Here is a 27,915-nt window from a genome sequence, read left to right as displayed (position 1 = left end):
ACAGTCCGGCTTCACGGGCCAGAGCCCTGAGGAACAGAGGCAGGAGACCACACTGTTTTGCAATGGTTAAAAACAAGACAGGAGAGTCGCAAACAAAACAAACTCTTTTAATCAAAGACATTTAAAGTGACTGGCTAGCCTTTGCTCTTCAATAAATAAGGGTTGTGGCGAACACCACCGTCTTCTCAAAGGGGGCAGGCCCACAGCTGAGGCCTTTTGTTTCCTTTTCCTGAAGCCATCTGTTTAGGAGTAGTGTGTGCACAGACAACAGGCAAGCAGGCAGGCAGGCAGGCATACAAGAGCCACAAAGAGCTCAGACAAGGAGTATACAAAAGCATGAAAAGAAAACCAAAATACACATGGAAACAATAACAGCTCAGGACATTCTCAGGCAAAAGGAAAGTTTCAAAACGAAACAAAAACCCACCACAACACACACTTAAAAGAAAATCACACACAATGATTGTTATTTAAATGGACTTTCCTAAATTCAAGCTTGGGGCCCCTTGGAGGACGTGACACCCTCCCTGCCTTTTATGCAAAGGGCAGCATTGCCAGTGCGATCAATCCATGGGGCAAGGGAGCACCCCAAGTGTCAGCTCAGCCTGCCAGGGATGTGCCTCTTAATTTGAGAGCCAAAGCTCTGGAAGATTTCTGCCCTCTGCAGCATAATGGGGGTTCTTGATCGTTACTGGAAGGCAGGTAACATTTTATCAAGCCCTAAATGGCAGGAAGTACCACTGAAGCCTTGCCAAAGCCAGCACCACTATGGCTAACCTGTTGACTTTGGGAAACTGGACCATCACAGTCCCTCGTGAGCCAGGTGACCAGACACAATGGAGGGGTTCTGAGTCTACCCTTCCTCTTAAAGAGGCAGCTCTTTTCCTCAAAGCCATACATAGATAGGGAGCACCTGCCTAGGCTTCTGAATCCTCCTTCCGATAAACAGCAACATGATGGAAGAGGAAACCTAAGAGTTGTTTTACTCCTTAAAATCGAAAAGTGCAAGTCTCAGAACAGAGCTGAGCATGCAGTCAGATTAAGCCAATATTGGGGGAAGGGACCCCTTTGGGGCAGGGGAGACCGTGGGCCCTTCATCATCTGATAGACACTGCAATATCTCAGCATCTTTCTGCTGCAAATGTGGTGAGATCTATATTGCTTTCTAATTCCAACTGGAAATTCAGACCTGCTGCTTCATCAAGCTTTGTGTAATCTCAACTGGGGGGTAAACAAAAGGGCATTCTGGAAGGGAGGGAAGAGGCATCTGGTCAGGCAGGGGCCTCCTAGCTCAGAGTTCTGGGCTCACAGAGCAGCAGAGTTAAGAAGACGAGCTCGCTGGCACTGTTCCAAGGGTCCACTCGGATGCTGGCAACTCTTCCCAGAAGACGACAGCAGAGGGACAGGCTGTTTGCCCTGCATCCAGCACACCTTGACTTCATTGCAGTCATATAGTGGGGAGATGCCTCCTGAGAATCAGAGAAGGCATAACCCTGTCGGTGCTGCTCTCTGCAAAGCACTCCTTCCCCAGAGAGGTGCTCTGCACAAGAGCCAAGCACCTTATCCTACTGGCCTTTAGGGCAGCCATAGTGGATAGCTGTGGCGCAAAGCCCAGATGGGGCAGTGCAGTGCAGTTGTGCCCCACCCCACGCTTGAGGGACCAGAGGGCTACACCATGCACCTTTGGACAGCAGAGCCAGGGGTTAAAAGCTAAATGGGGAACGGGTGTCGTGTGCAAAACGTGGCAAACAAAAAGCATCCATTGAAGGCCCCCAAGGTGCCTCAACAGACAGCAGAAACCAAAGGTGAGACTTCTGCCTTGCAGCAAAGCAAGTGTTTCCTCTGTATGTCCTCAACCCTGGCTGCAACCTCGTTGGGAGACCCATTTCCACAATTATACCTTGGGACACTGGGGAAACTGACAGGCAAGCACTTCAGGCTCCCACCGGAAGATTCAGCAAAGGAGGAAGTGAAGGGCCCCTGAGTTTCCACAGCAAGGTGAATTCCTCAAGTCAGATCTTCCCACACCTTCACAGCATCCACAGGTCTTGACTTCTAGCTCAGACTACAGGCAGAACTCTATATACACAGTGTATGTTGAGAAATACACACCCACCCACCCATTTCACTATGAAACAGCCAATCCAAGATGCTTCATTTAAAACCACCCCCAGGCAAAGGAAGCCCGTGTGAGAGGGGAGGCACTGGAGCTCTGGGCTTCCCAGCAGCCGACAAAAATAGAAGTGCAGCTTATGAAGCCACAACTTTTACACCAAAGGAGTGAAAACCTGCATCGGCCTTCTCTGCTCCTAGTCACAGCATCAGGAAAAAAATCAAGACAGTCTTCCTCTCTTTTGTGCAAGGTCCATCCTCACCCCAAGCAGAGGGCTTGGAGCACACCTGGTGTCTCTCGGGCAGCCGCTGAAAGACTGGCTGGAGGATGAACAGCCGCTCACCTACAGCGCAGGAGGAGGAGGAGCATCTACGGGAGAACCATGACTTTCAACCTCCAAACTCTTCCTTAAGCCCTGGGGCAACACGGGAAATGAGAGCCCAGCAAGATGAGAAGATCTGCCAAGTCTTGGCTAGTTCACAGAGGGGCATCCAGGTTCATGGGATGGATCAGTGAGCAAAACCATTGTCCGTTTCATCCCGTAAAGAAGGACCTGCCTGCAAGAGAACCACTGTTCAGAACCATCAAAAAACAAGTATCGCGCCACATTCAAGGTGGAGCCTGCACTAGTTCTAATGCACTTGCATCTTAAATTTACATTTTACTAAACAGAGCATACAACAGTGGGTGCCAGGGTGGCCTCCACTTCTTGCTCCCAGCACAAGGAGCACCCACAGGACAGGGAAATGGCATGACCAGGCTGCAACTTACCTTAGAATCACATTGTCCGGCTATATTCAATGCCACTCTTTGCTGAAATGCCCGACCATGGCAAGAGACTGCAGAGGAGGCTCTGGGCTTGGCGGTAGATCCGCTGGGGAATTGTGCAGGGGCTCAGACTGGCCAAGGTCGATCCGATGTGCTGAAGATAGTCAGTGCAGTGCCGTTAAGGAGCCCCAACAATGAAGACTGAGACAGCTGAATTGGCCAAGCCAAAGCAGCAGCAGCAGCAGCAGCAGGTGCCATCGCTGCTGCTCCCTCTGGGAGGAGTCTCAGCAAGCGGCTGGACAGCGCTGCAGGGGTCAGCTCAGTGGCACAGCAGACTCAGGCCCACAGAGCACCAGTATGAACAAGCTCTAACTTGCATGTTGGAGCAGGAGACTTTGGCAGCAGGGCAAGTTCTTTGGGAAATACTGCTTTCCATGGAAAGAAGGTTCATCACCTGCAAACTCTAATGTGCTCTGGGTCCCCCACCCCAGGACACTGGGGTTGCTCAGGGTGCCTCAGGGGAGCAGCATAAATATTTCCATGTAACGTGCATCGTGATTATAATTTAGACTGTGCCTCTCAAGGCCAAGACACTTGGGCCCTACTAAAGAGGCAATCCATAACCACAGTCTTCAAGTCAAACATGAGCACACCTGGCAATTATTACTTGTTTGTGCACCAGGAGGAAGCACTAGACACAGAAAGGTGGCAGCTCCACAAGGGTAGGAATTCTTTCCCCTGCAGATTATCAAAATATGAGAATGAAGTCTATTCTGGAAGGGGTGCAAGGCCCAGGAGAGTAAGCAAATATGCAGTAATTTAACTTCTTTCAATATATTGCATCTTGCATTGCACTGGACATTTTGTCTCAGGTATAATGTCTATATTAGGAGAGTCCTATTTGGTTGCAGCAGTGGCCAGACCCCCCCCCCCCCAGCAGTGCCAGCCTGGGTCTCAGTAGGATGAAGGGGCTCTCGCCCTGCCCTGAGCTGCCAAGCACCAGTCCCTGACCTATGCTCATGCAACGTGGTGCATGGCTTCTCAAAACACCACAGACCAGATCATGAGCAGCATCCCGCAGCTTGCCAGACCACCAGCAAAGGATATAAGATTGTCCATGGAGGGTGCCCACCATTGATGTACAGAACGTAAGTGAAGCCATCTTTGAGGACGCCTCTTATGGAATAATAGTAGGGCAGGTAATGGTGCTGCTTAAAGTCTCTGTTTTCATAGAAGTTTATAGCAGTGTTGTTAGTGGTGAGGACATGCAGGTAGATGGCTTTGCAGTGATCCTGGGCAGTCGTTGATATGTGATCTTTCAAGCTTTCAAGTAAGAGAGAACCTACCACAGGAGAGAAAGCATTAGAAGCAACAAACGCGGCCAACCCAGTATCCATGCAGTTTTCGCTGCTGCTTTGCTGCGACTGAGTTTTAGCCGCAGTAACATGCCCCTACTCTGAAGCAAGGGTTCCCCCCTACCTTGTACCCCCTCCCCGCTAGTACTGGAACAGGAATGCTTCCATCTCTTAATTTTTGGACTACTTAGCAGAGGCGACACATTGCGCAATGTTGCCAAGTGTGACCCTGGCCAGGGGACATGGGTAGCCTGGCAAGGGGCTTGTCAGGTTAATTACAACTTGAAACATATACTCTGGGGTGAGGATGAATGACCACATTATGGAGCTGTGCTGCAGTGAAGACCATGACAAGGGCTCTGCCCCCTCGGCCTGACAAGGCTTCCACACCACATTTCCTGGCATCTTCAGCTAAGGGTGGGGGGATTTTTTGATTGCAGTATGAAAGTGTCACAAGCACCTCCGTTTTTAGTTAAGAGGAAAGGCACATTTCCAGCTCCCATGATTGTGAGGATAGGCTTGAAAGCATGGAGGCAAAGAATGACAAGCTCTCAGAAGCCACAGGGAGGCAGGTGGTAGCTGGGGGTCCTGCCTCAGAGGGGACACAGGGAATTCCTTGCCCCTAGACTCAGCTCTTGTGCTTGTGATGCAATTGCGCAGCCTTTTTGGGGGTGTTGTTTGACTGACTACGGCAGTGCAAAGTATTTAAAGTGCAATCCTATGTATGTCTACTCAGAATTAGGTCCCACTGTGTTCAACAGGGCTTACTTCCAAGGCAACTACGCATATGAGATTGCAAGCTAAGATACTCTTACCTATGCCATGCTTTCGAAATTCTTTTACCACTCCTAAGCTTAAAATGTAAGCAACCTGAGTATCCACCGGGAAACTGGAAGCTAAAATGTCACCATCCTAAAGGGGAGAAAAAAACCCACAACAGAAAGGCATTTACTCAACACACAAAGATACAGAACCCATTTTTCTGGCATGCTTCGTGCTTTTTGCCAAGCAGCCTCTTTGCCAATCCAGCCTTCTTCACTTGGCAACTTTCTGTTTCGAAGTTGGATGGAGGCAAGGAAAATTTGGAGCGCGCGCGCGCACACACACACACACACACACACACACACGTGTGTCCAGGGGAGGGGAGCCAAATGGAAATTGGCAGATGGTAAATAAGAACATGGGAGTTGAAACTGGAGTCTATGGAGAGGGGCAGAGAACAGTCAAAATTGAAAAAGGCCCTACCCAACACTACTGGAAATTCCTTTCAAGCCCCAGGATCTCTAGCACACGGTAGAGGAGCCTGTGGCCCTCCAGATGTTAATGGACTGCAACTCCAATCAGCCCCCCAAGCATGGACAGTCAGACATTTGGAGAGCCACAGGTTCCCCACCCATCCTTTAGCAGATGCTGCCTTCACAAGCGCATGACTGAAACCATGAAAGGCAGCTAGCTTGCTGTCCCATTATAAAGACAAACATGGACTCCGTGATGCAAGCCTCAATTGCTCAATGGCTGATGGGTAGGCAAGGGTTGTGCACCTGCTCCTGGAGTGGGGCCCTCTCTCATACCTCTTTGTGCACTTTTGTTCGACTCTTGATCTCAGCTACTATCATTCCCACAATAGAGCCTCGGTAAGTGGCTGCCAGGGAAAAAAACTTCTTGTTGGAGGTGATGTCCCGATACCATGAGTCAGGGTACCTGGGAAGAAAGGTACAGACAGAGGTGAGGGAAGAACCCAACAGATCTCATACGAGCTGCAGCACATGTGCAGTGGAAAGATTTCCCCTGCTGTTTCTTCACATGGAAAATTTCCCCTTTCTAAACATAGAATTGTACAGTTTGAAGGGACCCCGAATTTCATTAAAAAACAACAACTGTAACATACAGATAGATGGATGGATACAATACCAGTCAAGCTGGTTAGTTGCAAAGTTGTATTTAACTTGTTTTCTAGTGACTTTCCCTAGAAAGCACGCATTAATATAAATAGGATGTTAATAGCATTCAGAGTTTGTTTACAATTTAAAGGGAGGCAGTGATGTGAGGAAGTGTCTGCTATTAACAGTCATTTCTGGGGAAAGCCTTGAGGGGAAGATAGTGAAGCCTGGAGGATCAACATCCGGGCCCAAAGTCTGAGGCTCCCTACCCCTGGTCTTGATGGCCTTTGGTTGACAGTTTTCTCATTTTATGATCAACTGCCCCAGCATAACAACAGGATCTCTGAGTTGTCAGTGTCCGCTCTGGCTGTGGTTACACCTGCCAGTTCACGAAATTCAAGGAGGCAGATTCCATTCCTCTTCCTCCCTCCCCCCCCCCAAGCAAATCAGTTGCAGGAGCCCAGGCTGCAACATACTCTATTGGGAACCAATCACCGCAGAGCTGCTTGACTGTGTCTATGTCATCATGGCACAGAAGACGAAGGTATATCTCACTAAGTGCAGTTGGAGGCACCTCCTCTGTCATTCACACCTGGAAAAGAAAAGAAAGAAAAGGTTTTTAAGCAGAGGTTGGATGACCAACTGTCATGGCTGCTTTAGCTGAGGTTCCTGCATAGCAGGGGGTTGGACTGGTTGACCCTTGGAGTCCCTTCCACCTCAACAATTCTGCAATTATAGGATCCTATAAAAATACAGTGGACCCTCGGGTTATGTTACCTTTGGGTAATGTAACTTTCGGGTTGTGAATGCGGCAAACCTGGAAGTGTATACTTCTGTGGAAGGTTTCAATAATGTATTTGGTTGGCATGCATATTTGTGGTATGATAAGGTTAAAGCACACAAAGCGTTCAAAAACCATATTGTCAGAAAAGCACTGTTTAATGTTTGGATAAGATATAAGGATTTGTTAGAAAATAAAACCCCAAGATGGTTGTCACCAATGGAAGCAAAGGCTCAGGAAAAACTCAATATGGAGGCGAAATGGCCAAAGTATTGGGAAATTTTGGAACAAGAGGGTGACAGATTAAAACTGCAGAGCTTTGAAAAATTAAAAAACAGAGTACGAGATTGGCTCCATTATTATCAAATAATGGAGGCATATAACTTGGACAAAAAATTAGGCTTCCAGGTGGAAAAATCAAAATTGGAAACAGAATTGTTAGACCCTAAAGTTAAGAATTTGTCAAGAATGTATAACTTGCTGTTGAAATGCAATACTCAAGATGAAACGGTGAAATCTGCTATGACTAAATGGGCACAAGATGTTGGACATAATATTATGATGGCTGACTGGGAACAGTTATGGACCACTGGTATGAAGAAAGAGAATTTAATGAAAATGATCTACAGGTGGTACATAACACCAGTCAAGCTTGCAAAAATCTATCATTTGCCTGATAACAAATGTTGGAAATGTAATGAAACTGAAGGTACATTCTTTCACCTTTGGTGGACGTGCCCAAAGATTAAGGCATTCTGGGAGATGATCTATAATGAAATGAAAAAGGTATTTAAATATACCTTCCTGAAGAAACCAGAGGCCTTTCTCCTGGGCATGGTCGGCCAATTGGTGCCAAGGAAAGATAGGATTTTTTTTAATGTACGCCGCAACAGCAGCAAGAATACTTATTGCAAAGTATTGGAAGACACAAGATCTACCCACCAGGGAAGACTGGCAGATGAAGCTGATGGACTACATGGAACTGGCGGAAATGACTGGCAGAATCCGAGACCAGGGAGAAGAGTCGGTGGAAGAAAATTGGAAAAAATTTAAAGTATATTTACAAAAACATTGCAAAATTAATGAATGTTAGAAGGATGTTGGAATGAAGTTATATGGTTTTAGCAGAAATGTAATAAAGAATTAAGTAAAAGCTGATTGATAATGGGCCAAAATGAAAAAATTAAAAGTTAGACCGTTAAGATAAATTATAGAACAAAAATTGAGAAAGATGGAAAGAATTTGCTGCAATAGTTAATTGAACTAGAATACAAAAAAGGGAGGTGTGAGGAGGTCGATGAAACAAGTAAATGAAAGGTAAATATATGGAATATTGGATGTGTGTTTTAGTGTTTTTGTTTCTTTTTGCTGTATTGTTGTATTTTTTTATGTTTTTCTTTTTATGTATGGTAATGTATGTTCTGTTAATTTTTTTATTGTTTTCTTCTTTTCTTTTTTCTGTAATTTTTAAACTTCCAATAAATATCATTTAGAAAAAAATAAAAAAAGGAAGTGTATACTTCTGGGTTTCGCCCTGCGCACATGCACAGAAGCGCTTTATCATGCTCCGTGTGTGCGTGCACAGAAGCAGCGCCTCTTACGGAATTTTCAGGGTCCGTACGGACCCCTGGAATGAATTACATTCGTATCCAGAGGGTACACTGTAATATAAAATAATCATCAAAATGACTGGCTCGCCTTGAAAATATTCAAACTGTCAGCATAAAGATCTTCAATAAGCACCTGAAAATTTATCCGACCTCTGCAAGCACCTCCTACATCCTGATGCTACTGATCTAAGCTCACCTTGCAATGTCCGCCTCCACCACCCCCCCCCCACCGGAAGGAGGCCTGCAACTGGTCCTGAGCTGTCTGCTTCCTATTCACTTCCTATGAGCTGCTTTGCCAAACTCTGCACTCCAGGAAATTAAACTGAAAAGCAAACAAGTTTGCTTGGTTTGAATACAGCAGGTGCAGGGAACCTTTGACCTTCCAGATGTTGCTGAACTACAACTTCCATTAGCCCCAGAAAGCATGGCAAATGGCCAGGAATGATGGGAGTTCCCCAAACCTGGAGAAGAACATGATTAGATAACTAAAAAAACAAACAGTCTGCCTGAGCAACAGGCAGAGATTTTCCCTCAGCGACCAAAATACAAAGGACAGGTCTGTGTGTATGCATTCTTCACATGATAAAATGAAAGCTTCTGTTGGGGCTAAACTGGGGGTGGGTGGGTATCTTGCTGCTGCATTAAGCACTGTAATGTACTGTGTACACTAAAGGCAACCTAGATGTTCCCAACACCAAACAGGAAGAGCAAAGCATTCTCTCTTTGCCATGTGTATGTTTACCTGCTGCAGACAAGCCAAATCCAATGACCCTGACTGTGGGAAATTCAAAAGGCCCAAAGTCAGCCTTGGCAAATGCTACTACTGCCAGCTCTACATAGACATAAGAAGGGAAATGTCAGTGCTGCTAATCTTTATTAAGTTCCAGGAACATCTTTGATATTAACTCAAACTGCTGGACCATCTGTTACCTATTTATTTTAATCTAAAGCCCTCTACTGGAGACGTGGGTGGTGCTATGGTTTAAACCACTGAGCCTCTTGGGCTTGCCAATCAGAAGGTCGGTGGTTTGAATCCTTGCGATGGGGTGAGCTCCCGTTGCTCGGTCCCAGCTCCTGCCAACCCAACAGTTCAAAAGCACACCTAAAAAAGTACAAGTAGATAAATAGGTACTGCTCCAGTGGGAAGGTAAACGGCATTTCCGCGCGCTGCTCTGGTTTCGGTGTTCTGTTGCACCAGAAGCGGCTTAGTCATGCTGCCCACATGACCCAGAAAAACTGTCTGCAGACCAACGCTAGCTCCCTCGGCCTGAAAGTGAGATGAGCGCCGCAACCCTAGAGTCGTTTACAACTGGACTTAACTGTCAGGGGTCCTTAACCTTTACCTTTTTAAGCCCTCTACCAGTGTAAATGTAATACAAACAACAATTTTGTGTATTGAATTCAGCAGAACTTACTTCCAAGTAAACATGTGTAGGGTCAGAAAATATAGTTCTCATATGACTTTAGTGGGGCTACTTTCATACACAGGATCACACTCCAAGGCAGAGGAAAATCAGACTGACAGGCATCCGTAATGTGGTTTGAGAGGAACATCTGGCTCAAACCCTCCTCCTATCCAATTAGTAAGTGGGGAGGGGAGTTGATGAGTGGAAGATCTAACCTTGAGATGGACAGTCCAACTTGATAACATTTGCCTTTTTAAAAGTGCCAAAGGACTTTTTATTATTATTATCATCCATATTTATAAATTGCCTAACAATTCCAAAATGTAGTGCACAGATTAAAAACAAAGACAGTCCCAGCCTAAAGACTTACAACCTGAAAAACACAACACAGAAGGAAAAAGAGATGAGGAGGGAAAGGCGAATGCAAAACCCAGTCACCAGCTGTTAAAGTTTGAGTTCTTATAATGACAGACTTTAACGGAAGGAAATAGTTCAGGCAGGTTAAGCGCCAAACACAGCTGACTTCTCAGCTGAGCTGAAGGAGATGGCCCTCGTACCCACCTCTCCCTCTCACCTGTCAGATTACTTCCTCTGCTGCAGCAAGAATTATGGCTAAAACCTTTGTCTGGGAAGTAGGAAGACTACCCAGACTTAAAGCAGCAGGAAGCAAAGAGGCACAAACTGCCAGCTTACCTTCCAGAAGAGGCCAAAAGCCAGAGGGGACAGAACTAGTGCAATGTCAAGCAGACTCTCTCTTCCTTGACCAAATTGCCTCCTAGCAGCAGGACCACAGCAGCCCTAGGGTCGCACCCCCTACTCATGCACACCTTTCTTAAGACCCCTGCACAAGTAGAATCCAGCACTCCCGATTAAGCCAGCTACCACCCAAACCCTCCTTTCAGTAGCTTCTAGGTCCTCTTAATAACACAAAGGAGGCAGGCTCACGACAGTTTATTATTAGTGTTGCTCTAAAACTGGGTCAAAACACCATGTGCTTTGCATTTTGCAAAGAAAACGCTTTAACACAGCAGATGGAAAATATCACCATGGGGACTTTGCTTCCTGCAAGACGGCTGAGTCTTTAGGGGTCTCGTCACAGCAGCTTTGATGGCTACCAGACACAAAGGGAAGAAAATCACCACCGGTATGAGAAGACATTTTGATAACACTGAATATTTTTGGACCATACACAGTACTTCAGAATTACGGATTAGGATTATGTGGTAACTCGTCCCTGAGCAGATGCACTCTTTAGCCATCCAAAGTAAGTCCTGCTGATTTGTGCTGCACTTGCGAATGCACTCTTCCCATGTCCAGAACACCTTCTACTGTCATCCTGTCTTCACTTCCCAGAAAAAAACAACCATTCCTTTAATCTCACATTTTGCATCTTTCCAGTCTTGGAAGAGGTCAAGCTTTAAACTTGACTTCCTAAAAAGCTTTTGAAGAGCTTCCTTCAGAATTTCCAGTGGCCTGTCTTCACTTCCCAGAAAAAACAACCATTCCTTTAATCTCACATTTTGCAGCTTTCCAGTCTTGGAAGAGGTCAAGCTTTAAACTGACTTCCTAAAAAGCTTTTGAAGAGCTTCCTTCAGAATTTCCAGTGGGCTATTTGAAAATGACGAATATTTCCTATCCTTTGTCTGTTTTAAACTCTTATGGCTCATTCAGACTTGTGCTTCTCCCATGCCTAGAAAGCACTGGTCCCAGTGGTTTTGCCCTTGGCCCTGCTTTCTCCTCGAAACCCGCTCTTTAGCAAATCTGGAGAAAACGCAGTAGATATCAGGTTTCCCTAGGGGGAAACAGTGGGGCAAGGCAAGTCTCCAGCACATGGAAAAACACTCACCCAACAAGCTTCTCACTCTCAGCATTTCAGGTAAAGCGCCTGCTGCTATTTCCATTCAGAGTGGTATGTTTGCATCCACCTCGTGAGGCTCATTCCATTGTTGGTTGCTACTACATCTCATGACCGTGAACTGTACAGGTTAACTATGTACAAAAACAAAGTCCTTGATATACAGTGGAACCTTGGGTTGCAGACGTAATCCATGACAGAGGCACGTCTGCAACCCGCAGTGTTTGCATCCTGAAGTGCCGCGTCTGCGCGATTTGGTGCTTCTGCACATGCGCGAGTGGTGAAACCCGGGAGTAACCCATTCCGTTCTTCTGGGTTTCCTGCGGTCCACAACATGCAAACACATAACCTGAAGCGTCCGTAACATGAGGTATAACTGTATACGCATTTTTTATTTCCTTATACCCATAGAAAGCTCTCTCCCCAACAGCATAGGATCCTTCCAACCAGCAACCAAGGCAGAGGTTTGGAAACTCTCTTGCTATCAACATGCACAACCTAGTCATTTTTTTAAAAAAATTAAATACCTGATAAGAGATACAAAATAGCTTTTTAGTGACAGGCATACAAATTATTCAAGGTCCAAAGTTCAAGTTAGAAATAAGAACCAGGTTTTTAATTATTTAAAACGGAGATGGCAATTAATCACAAGGATAGAATACCAGCAGGTACAGCAAAACTATTATCACATTAGCATCTCCCTGTCAAAACCTAATGGCTTCCATGGGAGAGGAATATCACAAATCAGTGAACCCAGACAGAAGCAGCATAAATCCAATAAAATACAGCGGAACCTTGGTTCTCGAACTTAATCCATTCCGGGAGTCTGTTTGACTCCCGGAACAGTTAGAAAACCAAGGCATGGCTTCCGACTGGCTGCAGGAGCTTCCTGCACTCAATTGGAAGCCGCATCAGACGTTCGGCTTCTGAAAAACATTTGCAAACCAGAAAACTTACTTCTGGGTTTGCAGTGTTCAGGAGCCAAGCCATTCAGGAACCAAGGTACCACTGTACCGAAAAACAGCTTCATTGTTGTGAGCAGTACTAGCTAGAGGCCTGTGTGGGGACTCAGACTAGATCAAGGGCCTCTCCCCTCCCACTAAAAGGGAGACTTATAGGTTATCACCTCGGCCATACCAACAGCCCATTGTTCTAGCAATGTCACTAAATAACTCCTGCTGCAACCCATTCCTCTGGTGCCTTCAGTGGACAGCAGGAGTCTAGTTTCCCCCTTATTAGTAAAAATGTAACTGATCAAACAGAGCAATGGAGAAAAATACACATATTTTTAAAAAGACCAATGGAAGAACAAGGTGGTCTCATTTAGAGAGCAGGCATCCTCTTTAGGCAAGGACCTTCGCACTTCCTGCCACTCAACCTTGTTCTTACAAGTTTGAGATCCATCCAAGCGTTTGTTCACCTAATCTTAAATTTTTAAAAGTTATCTCAACACGAACCAACAAAATGACAAAGAGTTTGCCGTCAAGACAAGCTCTGGGGTCAGAAATGCCTAATTTATTTCAGAGTATACACAGAGCTTAAACTGAGTTTAAGAATTTCCCAGTAAAAAAAACCCAAAAACAATAAAAGCAATTCTGGAAATTCAGCTCCATCAGGGACTTCTGTTCTTGGGATTATTTGGAAGATGCTACAACCATTCAACAGGCTTAAATGCCAACAAGCCCTTGGTAGCTTTCATCTTCAGCATCTTGCTCATCTAGGCTCTTGAAAGGGTTCAAGCAGCATTAATGGGGTGGACAGTTCCACACCATTAAAGGGGAGGAGGCAATCACTGCAACACTGCAGACCTTCATTCTGTGTGTGAGCAACAGAACCCAAGGTCAGGGGCTGCCTTCAGTATAGCCCTGGAGGATTAATGCTGCACCTCATACTCTAAAAGGGAAATGGGAGCTCAACCCTAGTGTGCCATGTTGATACAAGTGCCACCAGTCTTAGGTGGACGCAGAAAACTTTGCTAGCAATCAACCACTTGCAGTTCAAGCTCTTCAAGGACACTTTCAAAAGGCAGAGAAGACTTGGCATCCTGCTTCACCTTCTGAGCCAAGTGCAGCCATAACCCTTGTCACCCCCAGCATAGTCACAGTTATGCTCCCCATCACACTTTACGCTACTCTCACATAAAGTCCTTTGTTTCCTCTTTGCCTGCTTGTTGTCATCCCAAATGGCGAATGTTCCCATTTTTCTCTTCTGATGCACTTCATAGGAGGCCAGCCTGTTTCAGGCTCCCTTGCAATGAAAATACATCTGCCTGGGAAACAAAACACCCACGGTTCCTATCCCCATCCTTTTAAAGAAAGGGAGGGCCTATTGGAACTGTGACTTGGATCTTTCACTGGAATGCAAAACATCCCACACATCCCGTCTCTCTCTCTCTCTCTCTCTCTCTCTCACTCACACACACACACACACACACACACACACACAAACAAAAGCAAACCTAAATGCTATTTTCAGCTTTAAAATATCAACATATTCCAAAGAGGCAACCAGGAGCAACCCAGTATACATACAGCCCCTGCCCTGGCTCACCTGCAGCAATATTAGGACTAGTCTTGACTTGACCTTACTTTTGGGCTGCTGTAAAGTCCAACTGCTAAGAGTCCAGGGTCAAGAAATCCTGTAAAAAGTGGTGAAGACACTATTACACACACCTCACCTCCCTCTTCTCCTTACTACTTTGAAAGAAGCAAAACCATACCTTTATTCGAATATGGATTCCAGAGCAGTAAACAGAAAAAAAATCTAAATATCAATAGAGTATTAAAACCAACAATAAAGAGAATATATTCAAACAAATCCTGAGAGTTAACAGACCAAAACTACTCAACAAGCTAAAACAATAACACTAAGTACAGCCCTGTGATGTAATGGTTAAGAGCAATGGACAAGGACCTGGGAGATCAGAGTTCACAGGAAACACACAATTAGGTCTTATGGCAGAATCAAATGGAAGCAACAAGCTTCCCCAGGAGCCACAAGTAAATTATGTTTTCAGGATGGTTAGTTTTTTATGGTGACAGTTGTGGCTCACTGAATGTTTGTTGCATTGCCTCGGCTGCTGTGAATGTTTGAAAAAACGGCATGGAACTCTTTCAAACAAATAAATTAAACTTCTTATCTCATGGTGACATTTGCGAGGGGGCAAGGTCAAGAGAGAGGGAAGTGAGATGCCTCCTCAGGAATACCAGACCAGTGTTAACCTGAGAGGAAGTGGCTGGCACAGGACCTGCCAGGGGGAGGGAGGGTTTCCTTTGCAATCCTGGCAACTGCCTGCTCTGTACTGACAGGGGGGCCTGGGCAGTATCTTCCGCATTGATGCCTCCCACTAAGCAGGTTGCATATTCTTCTTAGAATGGGTGTGCTTTTATTTTTATTTTAATGTATTTTTATTAAAGATTCCTTGGCTTACAAAAGCACGTGCAATGTCTCTTTTTTCAAGTTACATTTTCAACAGATCAGTTTCATGTGTTGGGACGTTAGTGTTACATTAGGAAGAAAAGCGGGGAAGAGGTGGAGTAGTGAATGGGGTCGGGTGGCGATGTTTCTATTTTAGTTCATGTGTGGGGTTTTGTGTCAGCGAGAACGGGCGTGCATTTAATGTATTATTTTGACGGGTTTCTAAGATGCAATAATTTACGTAGGATTTTGTTTATTTGGGTTTTTCACTTGGTTGCAAGTGACTCAAAGTTGCCTTTGGAGAGAAAGTGAATAATAACAGCAATATTACTGTGTGTGTGTCGTGAGCGCGCGCTGCTTACAATACTTCGCTTCAATGCTGCGACCTTCGGGCGAAGGGCGGGTAATCGATAACCTCAGGCGCCCTTCTGCTCTGCTGACAACCCCCGAGGGCCCATTCGCGGGGCTGCCGGAGCGGCCCCGATCCCGGGGCGGGCGGGCGGGCGGGGCCTTGCTCTCAGGGACGCGGAGGCGGCTCCCACGAAGGGAAAGGCCGGGCTGCCGCCGCCGCCTCCTCCTCCTCCTGGCCGGGGCCTCCGGCGCCGCTTCGTCCCCCGGCCCAAGTTCCGCCCTGAGGCGGCCCGGCGCCCGCTCAGCGCGGCGTACCTGAGGAGGGGCGGCGGCTGCCCCAGCTCCAGGCCGGAGGCGGCGTCGGCACGCGGCTCGCTTAATTCATCCCGGGGAGGGAGTCCGGAGGAGGGCCAGGGCGGCGGAGACCGAGCGGGGCCGGGAGCGGATACCTCAGCGGCGGCGTCGGCGTCAGGCCCACCTCGCAAGAAGGCGGCGCCTCATTGGCCGCGCGGCGGGAGGACGGCGTCACGTGGCTGCCCGTCACCATCGAGGGCAGGCGCTGCGGCCGCGCACGCGCAAACCGAGTCGGGCTGCCTGTAAAGAACGCCGGAAAGGAAGCTCCGCCGGCCGGGGGCTCCGCGCATGCCCAGTTGCGCTCCTCCCGCTTCTCGTCCTTGGCTGCCTACTAGCCAGGCGGAGCCTCCCTGCTCAGGCGCAGTCTAGCCCTGGATTTCCCTCTTGGAAGCACAGAGAGACCCCCTGAGGGTCATCTGGTCCAAGCCCCCTGCAAGGCAGGAATCCCCTCCTGTTTTATGGGCTTTCCATAAAAGGTGTCACGTTGGCCTTGGGGGGAGGGGGGAGTATAGTAATAATAAATACATAAATAAATTTTATTTATACCCCACCCTCCCCAGCCAAGACCGGGCTCAGGGCGGCTAACAACCAATAATAAAAACAAGTTGATTAAAATACAACTTAAGAAACAAGATTAAAATACAACATTAAAACATTAAGATGCAGCCTCTTCACAGGAGAAAGGAAAAAAGAAAGAGGGGGAGGGACTTCCCATATAGATGACTTCCCATACCGCAGGCAGCGTCGCCATCATAATATATTTATTTAAACCCAGCCTTTTCCCCTGAAGGGACTCAGGGAGGGTTACAGATAAAATGGAGGCAGATAAACACGTGCCCCCCCCCGGAAATAATTAAAAATACAATTAAAGAACACTGATTGAATTCAAACTATATATACAAACATATCGAATCTATTTAAGACCATACAAATAATTGCCCCCCAAATCTAGCATGGCACCAGCCCTTTCAGTAAAAGTAGTCCATGACCAAGAACCTGTTGGAACCGCAACTGGCGGAAGGAGAGCAAGGAGAGAGCCAGTCTAACTTCCAGAGGGAGGGAGTTTCTGACTTCTCTGGGAGCAGCCACCACCAAGGAGGCCCTCTCTCACACCCACAGCTGTGCCCGAAAGCCAGTTGCAGCAAAGGGCAACTGATTTTCAATTTCATTATTCTGCACGGGACAATGACAATAAAGATATCGTTATCTGCCTTGTTTGCCAGGCAGGGGAGGGGGGCAGAAGCAGAATTCTGGGCTGATAGGAGTCTCAAGGCAGATCCAGCAGAGCTCTCCTTACAATGAATCTGCAAAAACTTGTCCTGACAGGTTCTTAAAGAGCTACTTTCTGTTACAAGAGAATGCTAAGAAAAGCCATAAAGGTAAAGGGACCCCTGACCATTAGGTCCAGTCGCGAACGACTCTGGGGTTGCGGCGCCCATCTCGCTTTATTGGCCGAGGGAGCTGGCGTACAGCTTCCAGGTCATGTGGCCAGCATGACTAAGCCGCTTCTGGCGAACCAGAGCAGCACACGGAAACGCCGTTTACCTTCCCGCCGGAGCGATACCTATTTATCTACTTGCACTTTGTGCTTTCGAACTGCTAGGTGGGCAGGAGCAGGGACCGAGCAACGGGAGCTCACCCCATCACAAGGATTCGAACCGCCAACCTTCTGATTGGCAAGCTCTAGGCTCTGTGGTTTAACCCATACCGGGGGATAAATGGACCCCTCTAAATGTTAACTGAACGTTAAGTAAAGCTGCGAGACTAATTTGAGGTTTTGGAAAAGTCAGCCTTTGCCCGTTTCTCTAGAGCTATGCAAGTCAATAGTCGCCCAGCATGGAGGGCACGCTTGGGTCTGGGCGGGTGTTTGGTTGTGAGTAGACACGCACATGCCCCCACCTATATTTGTAATTCTTACAACCCCTTCCCATGCAGAATTAAGCATGCCTAAGTCTACTGAAATTCCCTACTTCGGCACAGGATTAGGCTGCTTATTTACACAAAAATTTCGTTGTCTCCGAAGGGGGCAATGACAATAAAGATATTATTATTATTATTAAAAAGCTGGCAGGATTCAGGGCAGCCACCAATCTAGTTGTTCAGTTTAGAAGTCCACACCCTTGGTGCATATTCAGCAGCCCTGTATCACTGCTGTCCACAATAATGAAGAGAAGATTGTCAATAGTACAGCTGCGCTTCAGCTCGGGGGAACTTTCAGCTTTCTAGAGCCAGTTTGGCATTTGTAGCCAGAGACGGGTCTCAGCTGCAGAAATCAAGGCAGATCTGCCTGCTGTTTGCCTGACTGAGAATCAAGAGGTCCAACTTGTTCCAACAGAATAAAATACTAAATAAATAACACCAAATTCAAAGAAGAAAATAGGGGCAAGATGACCTTGAGCTGAAATCGGGGAAATCAGAAGTAACATGGCCCAAGGGACAAATACTGGAAAATATCTGTAACTAGAGAAGACATTTTGCATTTCAGAGTAATCAGTTCCTTCCCTTTCAAAATACAAGGAAGACTTAACAAGGCCAGTCTGAATCATTCATGTGTCTTGAAATTAAGACAGAGATTATTTCTCATTAGAAGGCTTGACAAGAGACTTTCTGCCCTCTGCCGCAGGCAATATGGAGGCAGATACAAACACCAGGATCCTTCATTGTTAATTTAAGAGAGTTACAAGCCACATTACAAGCCTTTTGGCTTGACGTCTGTGGACAAGGCACTGTGGAACATGGGGCGTTATAGCTCCCCATTACCAAACGGGCCAATGGCAACATTTTGAAGATTGTCAAAGCATCAGTCCTCTCTACATCATCCTCTGAAAGTTAGAAGGGCTTGAAAGAGAAAGAAATTGACCTTGAGCCAAGACCATTCAGCTCCTGAAATACATCCTCATTAACATATTGGCACTTGTGTGTAGTTCCTAGGGTCCAAAGCAGGTCTGTGTATGTCTTGTGTAAACCCCAGAAGACAACTCCCATCCCCACCCCCATTTCATAGTGGACTAGACCAAGACCCCCACCATCAACAGCTATCAGGGAGGGAGGGAAACATGGCTGCTGAAAGACCAGCAACTTTGGGCTCCTCTCTTTGATGTATTTCTATTCCATCTTGTCATTACAAGAAATCTATAACAAATAATTAGCCCCTGAGTTTTCTTTTTTCCTCCACCCAACCAATACCTTTTCCTTTTGTGCCATGTGTTTTAGATTGCAAGCCTGAGGCCAGGGACTGTCTTATCACTGACATTTGTAAGTTGCTCTGTGAGTCTTTTTCTGCTGAAGAGCAGGATAAAAATGCTTTAAATAAAAATGCATTCCTACCCGCCTTGATTTGAACATCCCCTTAACAGCAACATCTGAAGTTAATTTAAGATTAAATATCAGAGAGTTTTAAGATGTGATTTAGTTTCTGCTTTAAAACATGTGAAATTTGTTAGATGGACACCAATATTTCTGAAAAAAATATTTCACCCAAATTCACCCTGTGAAAGATACCAGCCAGAGCAACAGAGCAATGAAGGTTCAAGTTTCACTTAACCAGCTGCAGACATGTTGAATAATGTAAGAGAAAGAAATTGAAGGCCAGTTATCGTTGCTTTTTCGTTGTTGCTTTTACAGAAAATGCCACAGACTGCTAACTTTGAAGCAAAAAAATCTGCAATTCTTTTTTTTTTAAAAAAAATGTACTTGCACTGAAATCATACATATTCACATAAAAAGGACCCCAAGAAAACAGCTTACAAAACACAGTGGGGCTGTTCTCTCCAGGCTCTCTTGCATAAGAACCAGTTAAACTTCGTCACTTGAGGGGGGGGGGGAGGAAGGAGTTGCAAACAGATGTTCTGAGTGGAATACCAGATCATGACATTTACCCTCCTGCGTAAAACCGTCATACTGGGTTGACAGTAAAAAAGAAAGATCCCATTTGTTCCAGTCAGATTAGCGTCTTCTCCTCATTCATACAAGATTATTTCTTTAAAAAAACAACTACCAGCCCCCTGTGGATCTTAACGCCCAGGGCCTTCAAGGTCTCTTTGGGAAGGAGGAATTGCACAGCCCTACCCCGCCCACCCCCAGCAAAAAGTAACGGTTGGTTCTCTCTGTAATGGGTGGAAAACACTCTTTCCCTGAAGAGAGGAGAAGTCCAGTTTCTTTAGCGGATCGGCCGATAAGGAAACGCCATGCCTGGAATGAATGTCTGTACGGGGTGAGCTGGGTGAGCTGGCATTGCTGGGTGGGCTGCATGGGTGGGATACCCCAGAGGGGGTGTGTGGATGGGGGGGTAAAACCCAGGGGGCAAAGCAGCGTGGGTGGGCTGCTGGACTGGACCCGAGATCACCAGCTGGAGCAGGCTGCAGGAAGAGAAGCAGAGAGACAATTGTGGGTGAAGGCAGCTGGCCTGCTGAGGAACAGGATTCTACAGCGACATGAAGCAGTGCCTACTGGATCAGGCCCATGGCCCCTCTAGTCCAGCATCCTGATCTCACTGTGGCCAACCAGATGGGAAACCCGGTAAGCAGGATTTGTGCACAAGAACCCTCTCCACTCCTGGGGTTTCCAACAACTGGTATCCAGAAGCCCTGTTGTCTCCGACTGCGGAGGCAGAGCCAAGCCATTGTGACTAGTAGCCAACGAGAGCCCTGGTCTCTAGGAATTTGCCTAATCCTCCTTTAAAGCCAGCAAGCTTGGCGGCCATCACTGCCTCCTGTTGGAGGGAGTTCCGCAGTTTAAATCTGTGCTGCGTTCCGCAGTTTAAATCTGAGGACTCTCCTTTGATCTGCCCTGAACATTCCAACATTCAGCTTCACGGGATGTCCCTGAGTTCCTGTGTTAATTTAGGAGAGAGGGAGAAAAACCTTTGACTCTCCTGGCAAACGTAACACTGGGCACAACGGAAGGACTTCCACCCAGTCCATGGCTATGTAAGCAGCTAAAAATGGCCTCGTTTTCATGTACAGAGATAAGACTCAAGCACCCACAGCGGTGTCCTTGAACCATTAGAATGAAGCAAGCCATTTGCAAAGCAGGGGTGGATAAGGTTTGCCAGCAGGGCAGCACGGAGTCCTGGCTGTCCTTGTCACAGACAACAAGGTGGGGGGAGAAAGGGTTGGCTCCACCGCACTTTTGTCATTTTCACTTTCCTGTGGAAGCACAGCTTGCCAATCTACACCTTTCTGCTTTTGTGGGTGTCTCTTGGACAATACTTCTAGGAAGGGCACAGCGGTTTCAGTTCCATTGTAAACACAGAGCACGGACTTACTTGTTGTGTGGCAGTCTGGCGCACACCGTCCGCAGATCCTCTGGAAGGAGAGAACAGAAAAAAAAAATGGAGGTGGAAACAGGAAGACAAAGGGGAAAGCTCTCTCCTGGAGGGGCCCTGAACTCTCGCTCAGCTTCTCCATCCCAGACCCATGTGGAGAGCTGCTCTTCAACAACACGGCAACCCTGGAGAAGTGATTTGTGGAACTGTTGTGGCAGAATCATAGGGTTGAGAGGGACCCAAAAGATCACCTCTTCCTATGCAAAGCAGAATCACAACTAAAGAATCCCCAAAGGGTCCGACCTCTGTTTAAAAACCTCCAAGAAAGAAATCCTTCCATGGGCGTCTGATTCCACTCTCAGGAGAGGCATGTCTGGAAATTCACATTCCTGTCCTGAACGAAGAGGTGGAGAGATTAGGAGAATTGGGGAGCAAGAGCACTAGGGAGAGCCACAGAGGCTGGTTAGCTGTCAAACAGCGAGCAGGACCCCCTGATGTTTGGTCCCAATCCTGATAAATCAGCAGAAGAGGAAGCAGGTATGTTGCTGGCTGGGACCCACTTTTACAGTACAGTGAACCCTCGGATTATGCTACCTTCGGGTAACGTAACTTTCAGGGTTGCGAATGCGGCAAACCCGGAAGTATATACGTCCGGGTTTTGTCCTGCGCACGTGCACAGAAGCAGTGCCTCTAGATGCGGACTTTTCGGGGTACATACAGACCCCCGGAACGAATTAAGTTCATATCCATAGGGTCCACTGTATTTCTTTACTATCAAAACGTGTAGCCTGCCCTTCCTCCCCAAATGGTGTCCAGGGCAGCTAACAACATAAAACTCAACAAAACCACACACAGGATGCAATTGCTAAAATGACAGCTATATAAATGACGGTGCCCACATGTTCCTACTCACTTCTGAGCACCCAGGCAATTAAAAACCTCTTCAAAGGGTGAGGGGAGGGGATGATTCTTCCTTTCCTCCGGCAGGAGTGAGTCCCAGCCAGATGGCATTCTGCTCCCTGGGCACTTGGGAGGGATTGGGGCAGGGAGCTGAGAGATGGTCAAGTGTGCCCCGAATGTTACCCACCATCACACACAGAGAACCAGAGCTGTTGCAAAAGGGGGAGGCAGCCCAGCTCTGCACAGGCCCCAGACTGCAGACAGTGTGACCTCTGGACAACAGCCTCTCCACCTTAGTTGGATTCATGCTACACTGGGCAACAACCGGAGAGCAGGGGCTTAGCCGCTACACAAGTGCCAGGGTCAATCCCCGCCACCTGCAGTTGAAAGGATCAAGTAGAAGGCAGCATTGGGGAAGATCCTGAAAATTGGAGCAGGCTTCCCCACTATGTGCTGCTTCCCCTCTGGATATTTAGATTCCCAGCCACCTTGGGATGGTGGCAGAGGAAGAAGTTGGAGCCCAGCAATATCTGGAAGGAATCACGCTGGGAAAGTCTGTAGTAGGCAATTCTGGCCCAGATGGACAAACACTCTGACCCGGCCTAGGCAGCTTCTATTATCTCTCTGTTCAGCTCCTCTTATGCCCAAAGTCTCCTCCCCACCTCCCTGCTACTTCCCCGCACCCCCCGCCTTGCCTCGGCACAGTCTTCTGCCGGCTTGCATGGGCTCACTGGTGGTTGCCCCCAGCGCCTACCTCTCGTACACAGCAGTGCTCCAGACGCCATGGCCACTTGCAAGGCCTGGGCCAGCCGGTCGAGAGCCAGCTCCGTCTCCTTGGTGGCGTTGAGGGGGTTGAGTTCATCGGAGAGCCTGCTCATCTCCTCCACGAGAGCCACCACGTGGTCGAAGGGCACCAGCCCTAGGCGCCCGTACACGTTCTTCTCCGTCAGGTGCCCCTGCAGCATTATCAGGACCTGGAGGACGCTGAGGTGCAGCTTGGAGTACAAGGGCTGGCAGCCCTTGTCCAAGGCGGCAGCCGGGTCCTTGGCAAGCTTTCCCCCCGGGTGGCCGTTGGAGACGGGGGGCTTCCTCCGTTTGTAAGCCAGCGGAGCTTTCACGCACCAGCGGATCAGGCCACTGAGCGGCGTGAGCTCCAAGAACCCAATGGGCAGGCTGGCCGCGATCGGCGTGTTTAGGAAGGTGATGAGGATCAAGCGGGGGTCTTCGAAGATCCAAGACACAACCATTTCCAGCAGGTCCGGAGGCGGGATGAGGTCATCTGGAAAAGAAGGGGAAGCCAGCTTTGGAGACCATAGAAATGGCAGGACTGGAAATAGCACCTGGGGCTTGCCAATGCTTGGCCCTGGAACCAGAGCCTTCCACACCCAAGTGTGGGCTGCAGGCTGCTTAGAAAGGGGGATGCAGCAGATCAAGGGCAGGGGGGCCAGGCAGCCTGGAGTTCCTGTCTCCATCTCTTCCCAACATAGTTGCTCAGGTGTTTTCATGTTTATTTTAGAACCAGCAGCCTCCCAGCATAGGCTGGGAATTCAAAGGAACCCAAAAGATCAGTGCAGCTTTCAAAGGTTCAGTCTGCCATCTGGATTCAAAATGATGTCTCCTTGTATCCAAACAAACACAAAAACCTGCCCCTTGGTCTCATGTAAAATTTGGTTCCGATATCTAAAGAAACATCCAAATGCACTGCGAACAAACAAACAGCTTTCCAAAATATATAGTAGATTATTTAAAACATCTGTATCCCACCTTTCGACAAATGGGCCAAGGCAGCTCACAGCATTTAGAACTCATAAACACAGCAACTGCACTACCAAGAACAAAACTCAAGGAGATAAAATCTAAATGGCAGAGAGCTTAAAAATGAGAGCTATCACAAGAATCCATCAAACATACCGAGCCAAGGGGAAGAGGAAACTGACCACAAAGCAGCAATGAAAATACCTGGAGAGTCAATCATACATATCGTAGTCTCTGACTCTGGCCCTGCCCTGGAGTAAAGTTGCACACAAACCGATTCAGGCCACCACAATCTGTTGCAACCTTAACATCAGGATGTGTGGAACATGACACATCTTCGTGTATCGTGTCTCATGCCTTTCCAAATGGCATTGGGCAGCTTCAGGAGCTTCACTTGGAGGAACTTACCAGACGACATGTCGTACAGCATGGTGACCGATGTGATGAACTGGCAGCAGAAGCGAGGGCTGGCACTGAAGATCTGCTTTAGGGTTTGGACAGAGCCTGGCACTAGACTGCAGTAGTCATCAACCAAGGCTTGGGCCAGCCGCACACAGTAGATTGCTGGCGTCCGCTGCAAAGAGACGCACAATTAGCCACCATGAGAAACTGGGGGGGAACAGCGCTGGCGAAGCCACACACAGCCTGGCTCCAGCAAAACGCAGGATGCTGCATGAAGGCGCCAGTCGGAATGATGCTGGCTGCAACCCGAGCTTGTTGATAGCCTTGAAGATGAAGAGCTAAAGGATCTGACCCCCCAAAGGCTTCTGAGTGAGCCTACCTATCACGGAATAAGAGCACTGGTCCTTCAAAGAGGATTTGTAGCTTTACAAGAGCAATATGAGGAATGCTGAGCAAGATGTGACCTGGACAAACAGGCCATTCTATCGCCTGTTTCTGCATATACACCAGCAGGGTAGGGTACAATTCAGCCCTGCCTAATCTGATGCCGCCCCCACCCCCAGCAGGTGGAAAAGCAGCCTCCTTGCTGAAGTGAAGCAGGTCTAGGTCTGGTCACTGGCTGGATGGGAGGCTGCCTGGAAGCTCCTCTGGGAGGGAAGGCAAGGTCCCTGCACCTGGGGTAAACTCTCACCTGCAGCCATGAAGCTGCACATTCCAGGACAGGCACTCTGCACACAGCTACTGCCATCGAGACGAGTTTCCCCAGCAAGGCCATTCTGCTGTCATCTGTCTTATTCCCTTGCGGGCTGAAAAGGGAGGAGAAAAGGATCTGCCGGACAGAGTCCTTGCTTTGCTCCTGGAAATAATTGCACATGATCTCCAGTAACTGAAGCTCTTGCAGTGAGTTCAGCCTCTGAAAGAAAGAGAAAGAAAAGACGGGGCATCTATGAGCCAAGGCCAAAGCACCCCCCCCCCCCGCAGGAGGGTCTTTTCCGACCACATCCCAATCATCACCCAGGCTGGCATTATAGCATCAAAGAAAACAAGAGGGCTGTTTTCATATGCGTATCTTGACCAAAGATATCTGTTTGGCTATTTCATATTTTAAAATACTACACACCAGTTTTCCTAGGACAAATGTTAAGATAGCTAGCCAGTAATTCCAGGATCTCTATGGATGGCCAGGGATTATGGGAGATGTCATCCAAAATACATGGAGGGCCACAGCTTGAAATCTTCCCTATCCGATTTTCACAGAATAACCTTGGAGCTACTCACGTTAGATCAATGACCTACCTAGTCTGACTGACAAACAAGAAACCTTGAAGAGTAACAAATGGTGCCCCCTCCAACCCAATGAGGCCCCCTCAGCAATGGCACTGGGTATCTTTTTATGATACGGCACTATACAATTATTTTTACAAATAAACTAAAAAAAACAGGATCCAGCCAGCAGGAGCGATGTTGAGCTCCCTCATCCCCATCCCCTGCAAGGCACTTTGACAGATGAGCAGGTTGCACACCTGTCAATCACCTGATTTCACCTTTGTGACCCTGCTTGACCTCAAGCTGAGTTTGCAGGCCTAGATGTTCCCCACCACTTTTCTAATCAGACTCCAGCCCCACATGGGAGGGCAGAGAGATTTCCTCAAGGGTGGCTCCCAAAGGCAAATATGAGGCCCCAGATGGAGAGGAGCAATGTTGGCTACGTGGCCCTTGATGGGGCTTGATGTCTGACGACCTACTTTAGGTGGGGAGTTGCGCTCCTTGGGAACCTGGAAGATGAACTCCTCCAGAAGCTCGATGGGGCCTTTGTCCACAATGGGGAGGGGCACGTTCTGCAGCTGGCTGCTGAAGTAGATGTCCAAATGGTAGAGCACCTCCTTGGCGGCGCTCAGGGCATCCCGGCGGAGCAGCGAGTGGCGGATGTCACTCATGGTTTTCCTGCAATATGAGGTCCACACGTTATGTTTTGCAACTTTCTTTCTAGAAGAGCTAGAGCAGGGGTCTGCAACCTTTAAGACAAAAAGAGCCACTTGGACCCGTTTCCGAAGGGAAAAAAACTGGGAGCCGCAAAACTCGTCATTATAAAAATAACCTTTTTGTCACTTTTTTATTATTTCTTTGTTTAACCCCTCAGAATTACTCCTCCTCATAGAAATAAACGTTAAATTAACAAGTTACCTTTTTTGTTGTGTGTGTTCTTCACTCCCCTTCAAAACAGTGACCAGCGTACATGCCCCCTTTCAATGCAGTGACCAGCGTACATGCCCCTTACAATGTAGCGGGCGGGCGGGCGGGCGGGAAGGTGACGTAGGGACGATGTGTGACTAACGCACGCACCGCCCCCATGCGACGTCACAGCCAGTACAGTGCCCGCCACAGTGGGGAGTGTTGGGGCGCACAATGCGCCTCCTCCCCTCGCTAGTATCTGTCCCAGAGCCGCGGCAAAGGTGTAAAAGAGCCACATGCGGCTCCGGAGCCGCGGGTTGCCGACCCCTGAGCTAGAGACTTCCTTTTTTGAAATGAAAGCTCAGAATCTGGGGCCTTTCATTTGTGCAATTGCTCCAACTACTCCTTTATAAATACGGCCCTGTTGGAATCCCAGCAATTCCTATTATGTAGTGTCCAAACAACTCACTTCTCAATCACAGCTCTGACTTCACTCATTGGCTAAAATCACTGACAGGCTGGTCATTTAACATAACCTGCTTTAAAAAGTGCACATTATGCTTCATAACCTTCTTTCTAGAAGGGCTAGAGACTTGTTTTATATTTTTAATGAAGGCTCAGAATCTGGTACGCTTTTTGAGGGTGCCAATTAAGGTCTTCAGAGGTTGATGGCCCACTCCCTAATGGGCCAGGCCTCCACTGACTTTAACTGGGGAGCAGGAGAAAGGAAGAAACACCACAGACCTATACGAGAATTCAACACCAGTTCATTTTTTGCAGTCATGTTCAAAAGTACCCTTCTCAGTTAACAATGCAGGCGAACACTATAAATCCACCAGCGCAGAGGACTACAGGAAGGGACCTTATTTATTATCATTATATTTATTTATGCATTTTCCCCTGACAGGGATTCAAGGCAGCTTGCAGATAAAATAGGAACATCTAAAACATAAAGGTTGGGGAATAAAATAATAATAATTAAGCATTAATAAAATTAAAACCATATACATAAAATGAAAGATCTATGAAGCGCATCCAGAAAACTGCAATAAATGCAGCTCACTCGGCGCCCTTCTTTACCCCTCACCGCCCCCCTTCTATCTTCTCCCCCCGGGCGCCTGCCAGACGTTGCTGGACCACAAGCCCCACCGGCAGGGCGATAAACTGGGGAGTCCGGCCTACACGGCCCGACTGGTTTCCTTCCTGACAGCCCTGGCCGGAGATGCTCGGGAACCGGAACGCGGGACTTTCTGCCCTGACTCGACCCCGCCCAACACGGGTGTTCTGTTCACACGTGCACAGGGCCCGCCCTGACGCGCCACCCCCAGCGGCTAGGGCGGCGGGAAGGGTCGCGCCGTCCCGGGCGGCAGCCGCCTCACCTCTTCGCCCGCCTCCCGCCCCAGGAGCAGCTCCTCCGCAAGCGCCTCAGGCCGCCATGTTCGGGCCACTGCTGCCGCCGAGGCAGGACAGGGACGGCGGCCGGTGAGGGCCAAGAAGGACGGCCTAACGCGGCGGCGGCCATTGGCAGGC

At 47.9% G+C, this 27,915-nt stretch overlaps 2 protein-coding genes and 1 long non-coding RNA gene across 7 annotated transcripts; 1 reads left to right on the top strand and 2 right to left on the bottom strand.

Moving 5' to 3' along the window:
- Positions 1-91: 91 nt before the first annotated feature.
- On the bottom strand, positions 92-16,022 carry NAA60 (N-alpha-acetyltransferase 60, NatF catalytic subunit). Of its 5 annotated transcripts, XM_081170346.1 has the most exons (9): positions 15,852-16,022; positions 14,319-14,406; positions 8,704-8,829; positions 6,593-6,708; positions 5,808-5,937; positions 5,052-5,148; positions 3,989-4,223; positions 2,885-3,048; positions 92-2,670 (listed from the first exon to the last, which is right to left on the bottom strand). In XM_081170346.1, the coding sequence occupies exons 4-8, from the start codon at positions 6,700-6,702 to the stop codon at positions 2,892-2,894; spliced, it is 729 nt and encodes a 242-aa protein (XP_081026472.1). In that variant the 5' UTR covers positions 6,703-6,708; positions 8,704-8,829; positions 14,319-14,406; positions 15,852-16,022; the 3' UTR covers positions 92-2,670; positions 2,885-2,891. The 5 variants fall into 5 exon arrangements, with proteins under 5 accessions (XP_081026472.1, XP_081026471.1, XP_081026469.1 ...); XM_081170345.1 differs by lacking the exon at positions 8,704-8,829; XM_081170343.1 differs by lacking the exons at positions 8,704-8,829; positions 14,319-14,406.
- LOC308573440 lies at positions 10,756-12,275 on the top strand. The gene is made up of 2 exons (XR_014002089.1): positions 10,756-11,322; positions 11,459-12,275. It is a non-coding gene; the product is annotated as an uncharacterized lncRNA (long non-coding RNA).
- A 3,260-nt stretch (positions 16,023-19,282) lies between the features above and the next one.
- INTS15 (integrator complex subunit 15) lies at positions 19,283-27,915 on the bottom strand. Its single transcript, XM_081170342.1, has 7 exons — positions 27,765-27,915; positions 25,959-26,157; positions 24,905-25,126; positions 24,220-24,385; positions 22,811-23,335; positions 21,157-21,196; positions 19,283-20,248 (listed from the first exon to the last, which is right to left on the bottom strand). Exons 1-7 carry the CDS (start codon positions 27,905-27,907, stop codon positions 20,050-20,052), a joined length of 1,494 nt encoding a protein of 497 aa, XP_081026468.1. The 5' UTR covers positions 27,908-27,915; the 3' UTR covers positions 19,283-20,049.

This window comes from Podarcis bocagei, assembly GCF_964188305.1.
Source record: "Podarcis bocagei genome assembly, chromosome: 14".
NCBI lineage: Eukaryota > Metazoa > Chordata > Lepidosauria > Squamata > Lacertidae > Podarcis > Podarcis bocagei.
This window is presented reverse-complemented; position numbering and strand designations above follow the sequence as displayed.